This window comes from Sciurus vulgaris (genome assembly GCF_902686455.1).
Source record: "Sciurus vulgaris genome assembly, chromosome: 15".
Lineage (NCBI taxonomy): Eukaryota > Metazoa > Chordata > Mammalia > Rodentia > Sciuridae > Sciurus > Sciurus vulgaris.
This window is the reverse complement of record NC_136476.1, coordinates 78,953,251-78,965,411: the sequence shown is the minus strand read 5'-3', so window position 1 is coordinate 78,965,411 and position 12,161 is coordinate 78,953,251. Positions and strand designations below refer to the sequence as shown.

The following is a 12,161-nucleotide window of genomic DNA, read 5'->3' as shown; positions in this document are numbered from 1 at the left end:
GTGTCTGGACAGGTTCTGGAGAAGTGGTGGGACCGGTGTGCAGGGCGATCTATCAGGACAGCTTCTTCCCTGACCTCAAATAGTCTACCTCTCTATCTACATACACACACATTTGAGGGAGTATGTATATACATTTTATATATATATATATATATATATATATATTTAGCAACTGCTATTTCTTAGCATTTTTATAAATATTTACATTCAAAAACTTCCAGAAACAGGAGGTAATATCTAACAAAGGGACGGTTAAAGAATTCTGAGTCACTTCCTAAATGAAAAGCAGACAGTTTTTCATGTGTGCTCAGCGACTTCTTGTCACCTATTTTATCTGAATTCTTCTTTTCCTTCCTGAGTCGTCTCCTTAGGTTTTACCTTGAGCAACGCTGTAGTCTCTTCGTCCCCCTTTTTGTCCCAGTGGAGAAGTTGCTGGGTCTCCTCTGGCTCAGGACGCTGTCACACAAGGGGTGCTCTTGGGTGAGATCCTCTCTCGGGTCCTCTTCCCATCACAGACCTGGGGGTGGTGGCTGGAGTGGTGGCAGTAGGTCAAGGCATGTCAGAACTGATCAATGCTTTTGCTACCCATAGGATGCAGGTGAGACTCCTCATAATTTCAGAATAAAGCCTGCTTAATGTTCACGTGAGCATTTTTGTTTGGATAATATAATTTGGACACTTGAATTGTAAGGCTTGGGTCCAGGATGCCATCCAGTAGTACCACAAGTAACAGCCTATGCTGCTGAGATGAGTTCTTTAAATATACTCTTTTCACCAACTGTACAAGCATAAAGTCCTCATTCTAAACTTCAAACATTATAGTAATGTAAACTTTAGTGCTCAAGAGTGGGAACTGGAATCCCCACCATCACCCACACTTCTTCTCAAATTAATAAAATTCAGTGCATCTCTAAGAAGACCCCAAGAGAATGTTTAGTAGAATTTGAGAAGGTTATTCTAATAATCATTTAGAGGGGTAAATGGCTAAGGAGACAAGATTATTTTGAAAAAATTAGGATAATGTTAGGAAACTTTTCTAACCCCAAGTCAAAGTACATGACAAAAACAATAAGGTAATGTATGCATACAGAAAAAGAATTCTGTAATCTGTATTTATGCATGGATGAAGACTGTGACCTACATGAAATTAGATCTATATTAATGTTTTATTTCATAGCAATTGAGAAAAGATGGAGTATTAAATTAATAGTAGTTGAATATTTGGAAAAAATAAGGCTAGATTTCTATCTAACTCATCATGTAAGTAATCACATGTGAATAAAATAAGAGTAAAAATTCCAAACTGTAAAATAAACTCCAGCCCAAAATAATGGAGTATATTTTTAGGGCTTTAGAATGGGAATATCAGTCCAAGTTAGAAATGAAATGTAGAAGAAAAAATGAAAAAGGGATGAACTCAAAACTTTGAAAATTATACTGAACGATCATCAGCAAAGTTAAAATATGAACCATTGATTCATAGAAAGTATTTGTAGCACGGTTACTCAAGAAAGCTGATGACAAGGTGTTCAACCTCATTGATAACCAGAAAATCCTAGGAGTGGACTTCTAGGGATATAGCTCAGCTGGCAGAGTGCTTGCCTTGCATACAGAAAGCCCTGGGTTCAATCCCCAGCACTACCAAAAAAAAAAAAAAAAAAAAAAAACTAGGAGCATTGAAAATCTTAATGGATATTCTCAGCATGGACCACTCTCCTCTATCCTCTGGACGCTCTCTTTCACTGTGCCTTTCAGCCTCACTCCTGAGACATGGTTTGCCCTGGTGTTAAGGGGTGATCTGGTAACTGGTGGGCATGAACCTGGAATTCTCTAGACTGGCGTGCTAATTTTTAGGGCCAGTCGCTTGGACTCCTTCTTGTTTAGCTGGATCTGGTACCATTGTAGATTTCCTCATGCCTTGGGGAAGTCATTTCACTTCCATATAGGGGATGGTGTGTATGGGTGTGCAGGTGCTTGTGTGTGTGTGCGTGCGTGTGTGTGTGTGCGCGCGCGCGTGTGTGTTCTTCTTTCTGCCTCTCATACCCCTGTCATTTGGAGACTCAAAGGACAGTTCAGTGAGACTTTGCCAAAACACTCTACAAGTGGTTGGCATGATCACTCATATAATAAACAGGAGAAGTGATATTTTACTGATAGGTGTTGGTATCAGTTAGTAATTGGGAAGCACTGAGCATTTCCAAGTCTTTTAAATGCTCCATCCCCCTTTAGGATGTATTTATTCTCTCTTTTTAAAGACAGGAAACAGACTATTTTATATGTCTTCGCTTTCTCCAGGGGGATTTTCTAGTTTGTAGTCATTGTAAACTCAAGTTGGTTTTCCAACCTTCTTACCCATCACTAATCCTTCTCTTAGCCACCGGCCCACATGAAACCAGGGAGCACAAAATGGCCATTGGTAAGTCAACTGCAAAAACATTCAGTTAACACTTTTTTTAAAAAAAAAAAATACAGATTCTGTGTTTGTCACTTATTTAAGCCTCATGATGACATAATCCACCATTATGTTATAATGTAAAGTTGAGAAAGTTGCAGAGCTAGTGAGAGGTGTATTCAACTGCTTCAGATCCAGTCAATCATGTCTTCAAACTCTGGGTTTTAATCTACTCTGTCTCTACTCATGTGTAGAGAACTCAGCTGGTGTCCCCCTGTAAGCAGGTGCCCTCTGACTGCCAGGAGCCTTCAGACTCCTTGATGACCCACTTCTCCTCTGCCCCACACATCGTGGTCCTTCACTTTCCTTCCTTCCTGCTCCCTTCTCTGCCTCCCATCCCACAAAGTTGTTTGCTCTCCTCTCTTCATTGATTTCAGAGAGGAAAGACTGTAGGTGACTCTGACCTCTTCTCTGTCTGAGCTGACAGGAGCTCTCTTATTTTGCAGCAGCGGTACCTGACCTCAGCATCTCTCCTGGGTGCTGGAATTTAGCAACCCAGCTCCCCTATCCACCCTCTTCTCATTGCCAGCTGCAAGTGAAACAGATCAGCTGCACAGGGTGCAAGGTCCCCCTGGTGATGCATTCTGCTTAGAGATTCTTCAGGGTCCTTTTATAGGCTGAGTCCTCTTTTTGGCTCCACTGTCTCATTTTATTCCTGTGTCTTGGCTCTAATGAAGGTGATATCTTACTCTAATTTTAATTTTCTACTTATTTTATTCTGGGTGGCTTTAGGCCCTCAGATTCCCAGACCCTCTATCTCTCTAAGTGGTTCTCAGCTCCTGCTTCCAGTTTTGTTTCAGCCTTTCTTCTCCAGGAATCATTAGTTTCCAGTATGCCTGACTCTGCCTCTTTCAATAATCCAAGGAACTAAACTTTCAAGTTGTTGATTCCTCCTAGTGCCTTGCTTAGCTGTGACCAGCCAGCCTTCCTGAGGGTCATGGTTAACACAAAATGTAGAGACTGTGTTCCTGTATCAGAGCAAGGAGGCTATGGATTCTCAGAGAGCTTCACCTGACTTGGAGTCATAGGATTTTAGGTCCCTGTGCTATTTACCTCTATCATTTTAGCATCTCAGGGAGTTGATGGTTCAATGTGCAAAATTGTAGAGATAGGGAGCTTAGAATATTTGGAGGCTGCCTAGCACTTGGAAAGTCTCTCACTTAGCAAAATTTCCCACAGTCAGCCAAATTTGTCTAATTTGATGATTGACACACACTGCTCCAAGAGCTTCCATATAGTAAATCATTTAATTTTCACAACACCCCATTGTACAGGTCACACAATTGAGGTACAGAGAACTGAAGTGCCTGGGCCAAGGACACAGCCAGAGGCTGGTGGAGTCCAGCTCAGGAGCATGTGCTCTTGACCCCTGCTCTGTCCTCACTGTCTTCTTCACTTGCTCCTCTGCTCAGCCATTTCCTGGAGGAGACCAGTCTGTGGGTCTCAGCTGCAGGATGTGGGCTGTGCCCTTCAAGGCAGGACCAGTGCCCACAACCGTGTCCTGCACAGAGCAGGTGCTTCACAGTTCTGCTATTTGATCAAAGGAGAAAGAGGACAAAATAGAGGGAAAGATGTTGTTTCCTGGGTTTTGAGATGGAGGAGAGAAGATTAGTATCAGGAAGAGGGAGGAAGTTCATATGAAGATGTTGGTCCCCCAATCCCAGTTACCAAGACCCCTCAGCCTGCTGCCTACCTGGGTATGAAGGGGAGATTCAGGGTCCTGGACAGGCTTGTGACTTGCAGGTGTGTAAGGTCAGACTCTGAATCTCAGAGGAAGGAGGCCTTTCGAGGTGCTGATCTAGCCTTAGAAGTGTGTTGGCTTTGTCCTACCAACAGTGGGAATTGGTGAGAGGAAGGGAGACCCAGGGGCCTGTCCTGTCTGCATGCAGAGCCCTTGGGGGATTGGGCTGTGGTCTTCCCAGGAGAGGGGAACCTTACTGGTGTCCTCACTGAGCTCTTTAGGGAAGCTGGCTCAGAGGTGCAGCCTCTTCACTGTGAAAGGAAATCTGAGCCATCCAGCAGCAGGGGTGGAGGTGTGTTAGACACGTGTGTGCTCTATGTCCATGTGGATTTCTATTTGTTCATGCCTGTGTTTAGACTTAGGTGTGTCTGCCTGGGGAAGAGGCACTGGCCCCTGACATGCCCGAGGTTTGGTCTTTGCATCTGGTGGAGTGTTTTGGGAAAAGGTTTGAAGGTGCAGGCCTGGGAGTCAGACTGATGAGATTCCTGTGTCTTACGAGCTGCAGAGTGTTTACAAATATTTAACCTTTTTGAGCCTCAGTGTTTCTTTTGTTTTCCATGTGCATTTTCCAAACATTTTATTACCTCAATTTCATAAGGCGGGTGGCTTATATTTGAATCCTAGTTCCCCCAACTATTAATGGATGGATTTGGGCAAGTTATTTAGCCTCACTTATGCACTTATCCTCCTCTATAAAAGGCACCATAATCACAACTTTTAAATAGATTTAAAAAATTATTTTTCCCTTTAAGGAGACTATTTTTTAGAGAAGTTTTAGATTCACAGCAAAATTTATCAGAAAATACAAAGTTCCCACAGGCCCCTGTTCATAGATTTCCCTCTTAGCAACAGCATCACCAGAACTGGAACTGACAAACTTTTACTTAACATCGTTAAGTCCACAGTTAATCACCTAAATCCACAGTTGCATCAGGATTCACTCTAGGTGTTTAAATACACATTTAAACTGCTTTTGTGTCTTTTCATGACTTGATGCTCTTTTCTTTATAGCACTAAACACTATTCTATTGTCTAGATGTCCAAAGTTTATTTATGAATTCACCTACTGAAAGTGATCTTGATTATAGTATGCTTTGTCAGTTATGAGTAAAGCTGCAACAAATGTCCACGTGTAGGTTTTAGTGTGGACTTGTTTTCAATGCTTGAGTAAATACCAAGGGGTGCGATTGCTAGATGTGCTGGTGAAAGCACATTAGAATTTGTAAGACATTGTCAAATTCTCTTTCAAAAAGACTGTGCTGGGTTGCACTCCAACAATTATCAAGGAGAATTCCTGTTCCGAGTTTTCTCCAGCATTTGTTATTGTTGCTATTCTGGGTTTTGGCCATTCTAATAGCCGTGTTGTTTTATATTGCATTTCCTGATATATGACACGGAGCATCTTTTTTTTTTTTTTTTTTACTGCAGCAGAATATAAAAATTTCATTGATAAAATTTCAGATCACACATTCCAACTACCCTTTATAGCTAGATTGTGGAACCAACCTAGATGCCCTTCAACAGATGAATGAATAAAGAAACTGTGGTATATATACACAATGGAATATTATTCAGCCATAAAGAAGAATAACATTATGGCATTTGTAGATAAATGGATGGAATTAGAGAATATCATGCTAAGTGAAATAAGCCAAGCCCAAACAACCAAAGGTCAAATGTTTTCCCTGATGATGATATATAATGGGGGTTGGGGATGAGAGAAGAATGGAGAAACCTTAGATTACTTAGAGGGAAACGAGAGGGAGAGGGGTATGAAAAATCATGGAATGAGACAGACATCATTACCCTATGTCCATGCATGATTACACGAATGTGTGAATCTACATTGTGCACAACCATAGAAATGAAAATATGTACCCCATTTGTGTACAATGAATCAAAATGCAGCCTGTAAAAATAAAAAATAAAAAAAATCAGAACATCATATTACAACAGACTGAATGCAGAAACACAAAATTCTAGTGCTCTCCTATTAATTTAGATATTAAAGAGATTTGAAAAAATATAAAACAAGGCCATTTTTATCATTAATTTTTTTGAATTGGGAAGGAACTTGTTGACAGGGAGCATCTTTTCATATGCTTATTCTCCCGCTGTGTGTTTTCTCAGTGAGGTGTGTGTTTTAGTCTTTGGCCAATTTTTCAATACAGTTGCTTTATTGTTAAACTAAAAATCTTCTACGGACATTTTGGGTAACAGTCTTTTATCAGATATGTATTTTGCATATATTTTCACCCAGCTTATGACTTGTCTTCGCATTTTCTTGACAGTGTTCTTGTTAGAGCAGAAGCTTTTAATTTTTTAATTTGTCCTAATTAGTTATACATGACAGTAGAGTGCACTTTGACACATCACACATAAATGGAGTATAATTTCTCATTCTTCTGGTTGTACATGATGAAGTTTTTAATTTAATGAATTCTAGCTCATGCATTATTTTTTCACTGATCTTGTCTTTGGTGTGGTATCTAGAGAGTTAATGACATTCCCAAGCTCACCTATGTTTTCTTTTATATTATTCTCTAGGACTTTATAGCTTTTCATTTTACATTTACATCTGTGATTCATTTGAGTTAATTTTTATGAACTGTGGACGGTCTGTGTCTAGATTATCACTAGTTGTATAATAGTAAAATTGCTAGTATTTGTATGCTTCATTTTATCCATTTATCAAACAGAGATAATAACCATTCTTACCTCATTATCTTATTAAATAAGATTTGTTTTCTAAATAGTTAGATTGCCTGGCACCAGTGTTAAATTCATGGGTGTGCACCCAGTGCTCAGAAGGGCCTGTGCATGACTGTCACTGTCAAACTTTTTGAACAAGGGGCGTCACGCTTTTGTTTTACATTGAGTCCTGAAAATTTTGTATCTAGTCCTGCCGTGCACATAGTTATCAATCAGGAAACATCCATGATAACGACGATGATGGTCAGAGTGTCCCTGCCATTTAATATCCACATCCCTGCCATTTTGCATTCCCTACTTTGCCCTGTGGAGCTCTGAGGAGTTAGTCGACTGGGTTCTGATGCTTCTTGAGGACTGTGTGTTCCCATGGAGACAGGACTGCAGGGTCTCAGAGTAGGAGCTCGCTGTAAGCTCTGCATGAGTGATCCACCAGCACGTCACAGAATTCCCATGGTCACCTCCAATGGCCACATTCTAAGTGGAATATATGTTCTGACTACTCCTCTCCTTTTCTGTTTAAAATTTATTTTTGTTTGACACATATTAATTGTACAGTTTGTGGAGTATAGCGTGACAGCCCCATACATGTATGTAATGTGTGACGATCCCAGCAAGGTAAGGAACATTTCCTTACATATTTATCATTTCTTTGCATTTGGAGTCTTTGAAGTCCTCTCTTGCACTTCTTAATCAAATGTGCACACGTTGTCAACTATAGCCACCCTCCTGGGTTGCAGAACATTAGAACTTATTCCTCTAAGTGCCTTTTGGTACTTTCCCTTCTCTCCCCTTCTACTCTCTTCTGTGAGGTAACGCTCTAGCTCCCATGTGTGCGTGAGAACATGTGGTTAGTCTTTCTGTGCCTGGCTTATTTCCCTCAACATAATAGTCCTTTAGTCCCACACATCCACACTGCTGCAAAGGATAGGAATTCATTCTTTTTTAGGGCTAGATAGTAGTGCACTGAGTGCGTATGCTGTATTTCCTTTTCCATTCACCTGTAGATGGACATGCTGGTTGATTCCATATTTTGGCCATTATGACTAGTGCTTCAACAAACGCGATGTGCAGATATCATCTTGATATCAGGATTTGGTTTCTTTTGGACCTAGAACCAGAAGTGGGTTGGCTGGCTCAGCTGGTATTTCCGTTGTTAGTATTTTTTGGGTGCCTCCATTCTGCTTCCCACAATGGTTGTACACTTTACGTTCCTACATGGTGTTTGAGGGTTCTCCTGTTTCTCCATCCTCACCAGCATTTGTTACTTTTTGATTTCTAGATATTATTCATTTTCTGACTGAGTTGAGATAATATTTCATTGTGGTTGATTTGAATTTCCCAGATGGTTAGTTCTGAGCATTTTTTTCATATACCTGTTGATCATTTGTGTGTCTTCTTTTCAGAAATATCTATTTGGATTACTTTTCCATTTTTAAATCTGATTTTGTTTTTGGTGAGCTTTCTGAGTTCCTTACGTATTCTGGATATTAATCCCCTGTCCAATGAATAGTTGGAGATACATGTACTGGGGATGAACTCAGGGGTGCTCTAAATTTTTTAGAAAAAATTTAATTATAAGACATGGCCTCACTTGTCCATAAAGTCCTCAGACTTGCTATTCTCCTGCCTCAGTCTCCAGCGGGACTGGGATCACAGACGTGGGCCATCACATACAGAATTCCGATAGTTGTCTTTTCACTATATTGAGTGTTTCCTTTCTTGTGAAGAAGCTTCTTTCTTTTTCAAGGACTGAGGACCAAACTCAGGGCCTTGTGTGTTCTAGGCAAGTGCTCTACCACTGAGCTAAATCCCAACCTCTGAAGAAGCTTCTTCATATGAGATAATTCCATTTGTCTAGTTTTTCTTTTATTTCTTGTGTTTTTTTGGTACTTTCCCTCCAGATCTTTGCCTGCACCATTGTCTTGAAGTGTCTTCCCCTATAGTTTTACATGTGGGAGTCTTACTCTTAGGTCCCTTATCCATTTGAGTTGTTTTTTGTATATAGTGAGAAATGGGGGTCTAGCTTCATTCTTTGTGTGTGTGTGTGTGTGTGTGTGTGTGTGTGTGTGTGTATAAAGTTTCCACCATTTATTGAAGAGAAAACCTTTCCCCCAAAGTATGTTATTGATGCCTTTGTCAAAAATCAATTGGCTGAAAATATGTGAATTAATAGTTGGGGAGGCTGTATGAAGCAACTAGCACACCGAGGTGTTTATGTGTTATTCTCGATGTGTAGCCGTCATTAATGCTGCTCACCAAATATTTTTGGCTCCTTTTCTTGTGAGTACATGGTTGGGCCATGCCTCCTAGCTCCCAGGCTTTGGGTGGGATCATGAGATTAGTTGTGGACAAGAGGTTCTAGTCAGAAGTGGTGTGAGTCTCTCCTGGAACGAAGTATTTCCCTGAAAGTGAAAAATCCTCAACAGCATTTCTCAGCTTCCGACAAAGGATGGCTAATGTTTATAACGATTGTTGACCCATAATCTTGTGTCCCTGAGTACTTAAAATGAGCTCTACCCTTACACTTTTCTATGGTGGACATTTCATAAAAATGAGAAGTAATACTTTCACTTTGTGGTCCTAAGGTTTTGAAGTTGCTCATTCCACAGCACAACCTAGCTGTGATACAGAAAGACAGCTTAATGAGAATGGTGGACATTTGGAGAAAGGAAGAATTAAGAGGGATGGGAGAAGGAGTTGGGTACTGAAGATCCACCTGTCCTGACACCTAACAGTAGGTAAGAAGAGTGTGTTTACAGTTTCTTCTGTCCTTCCAGCTTTATTCACCTTACTCTCAAATTAAAGCAGCCTCACAGGGCTTTTCCCTGTCACTAAGCACATTGCCTTTTAATGTCTCTGCATGTTTAGTTGGTTTCTAATATTTGAAATGCTCTGCATGTTTCCTCATCTTTTGAGTTTCCTCTGTCAGTGTTCATTCCAGTCTTGAGAATGGCCTTAGCTCATTCATCCAAGATGTCTTTCCAGATCCCTGTGAGACCGATGTATTTTTTAAAGCAAACAGGATTGATAACTCTGTGAGAAGAGTTATTTGGCGATACATTTTCCTAATAGATAAGTCCCTGTATGGAGGACTGCAAAAACTATTTTCATGACATCTGGATAATAGTGACACCTAGTTCAGTATTGAATATGTCTTTGGTCAGTGCCATGGAGAGAAACCAAGTGTTCTGTTCCACTCAGTGCCCACTGGTATCCAGCGTCACCCCCATGACCTCTTTGAGTGCCTTGTGGAAAACAGTTAGGGGGACGGGTAACCTGGGAACCTCCGAGGTCATCTCCCAGTTACGATATCGCATCATTTTGTTCTTTCTATGAGAGAATTCTGTCCCTTAATTTCCTTAAACCTCTCTTCATATCTTTGTTCCTCAGGCTGTAGATGAAAGGGTTCAGCATAGGAGTCACTACTGTGTACATAACTGTGGCTACCCGGTCCTTCACCACTGAGTACATGGACAGGGGCCGAAAATAGACATAGATGACACTCCCATAGAACAGGGCCACTACAGTGAGGTGGGAGCCACAGGTAGAGAAAGCTTTCCACTTGCCAGCAGCAGAAGGGATTCTGAGCACAGTGACAATGATCCTCAGGTAGGAGAAGAGGATGCACAGGAAGGGGGTCACAATGACAGCCAGGGTCTCGGTCATGACCACGATCTGGCTGGAGGAGGTATCAGAGCAGGACAGCTTTAGCACAGGCTGGGTGTCACAGAAAAAGTGCTTAATGACATGGGAGGCACAGAAAGAGAGGCGAGACATGAGAAGCACCCGGAAGAGGGAGTGCAGGTGGGAGATGGTGCAAGAGCCCAGCAGCATGAGGAGGCAACGGTGTGGGCGCATGACCACATCATAGTGGAAGGGGTTGCAGATGGCCACCAGCCGATCGACGGCCATGGAGGCCAGCAGGTAGCTGTCAGTGTTTGCTAAAGCCATGAAGAAGTACATCTGGACCAGGCAGCCTATGTAGGAGATGCCCTTTGACTCTGCTAGAAAATTCACCAGCATCTTGGGCACGATGACCGTAGTGAAGCAGATATCCATGAAGGACAAGTTGCTGAGGAAAAAGTACATGGGTGTGTGGAGCCTGGAGTCAGAGTGGATGGCTAGGATGATGAGCAGGTTGCCCACGATAGTGACCAGGTACATGATGAGGAAGATGGCGAAGAGGGGTTTCTGCAGCTGGGGGCTGGAGGAGAGGCCCAGGAGGATGAAGCCCGAGGTGCTGCTGCTCTGGTTCTTCAACTCCATGTGTCTGGACAGGTTCTGGAGAAGTGGTGGGACTGGTGTGCAGGGTGATCTATTGGGACAGCTTCTTCCCTGAGCTCAAGCCTGTAAGCATAGCACACTGTCATTTGTTAGGCATTTGAAAGTAGGTTCATTTTATGAAATTACAGATAAGCATAGTGAATTGATGAGGGATCAATTCAGAACACTCCAAGATTCTTACTAAACTAGAAAACAAAGGTTTCCGTGTGTTGTTGGAAACTTCTATGTGGCCTGATTTTTCTGAATTTTTGTCATCTCATTTTAAAAATTTCCTTTTTGGTTTTTTCTTTTTCTTTTTTTTTTCTTGATCAATTCTTTAACTTCTTTTTTTGGTTGTTGTTTGTTTTAGAGACAGAGATGCTGAGTCTCTCCTGTGTCAGTTACAGTTTCCAGGAACAAGGTCCTTTTGTTCTGAGTCTTCTTTCCACAGTGCTGGATGTGGTGCTGTAGTGGGGACAGTACAGTAATGAACACCATAATTGATTATTATTCTTTGACAGACATAAAATTCAGATGAGATCTTTGTCTTCAGAGCAGAACTTTCTTAATATTTGTTTAAACATTTGTGGTTGACTAATATGATATGGAAACTTTAATTGTAATTTTTTGGTTCAGAGATGCCTTCAAAATCAGGAACACTATCAGGAATGGCTCATTACTGAAATGAGCTCCTTAAGTATGTTACTGTTTCTAATTACCAAACTATAGGATATCCTTACTCTGAACATTCAAGTAGTATAGGATTATGAACTTTAGAATGTTAGAGTTCCATTCCCACCAATATCATAGAAAAGATACTGCAGGATAGCCCCATTTCCTGTATTAAGCTCTATCACTCAATGGTGAAAGAAGTAGAAGGTATACATACCTTCTAGGATGGACTTGTTATTCTTTTAAATGATATGATTTTGTACTAAGGAAATGCAAGACAATCACCTGAAAACCTTTTAAAACTTATGAAGATTTCAACAA

At 41.1% G+C, this 12,161-nt stretch overlaps 1 protein-coding gene across 1 annotated transcript; it reads right to left on the bottom strand.

Annotated features, from left to right (window-relative positions):
* Window positions 1-10,235: 10,235 nt before the first annotated feature.
* LOC306645756 (olfactory receptor 1L4-like) lies at window positions 10,236-11,171 on the bottom strand (the record flags this gene model as incomplete). Its single annotated transcript, XM_079113843.1, has 1 exon — window positions 10,236-11,171. One exon carries the CDS (start codon window positions 11,169-11,171, stop codon window positions 10,236-10,238), a length of 936 nt encoding a protein of 311 aa, XP_078969969.1.
* Window positions 11,172-12,161: the final 990 nt, after the last annotated feature.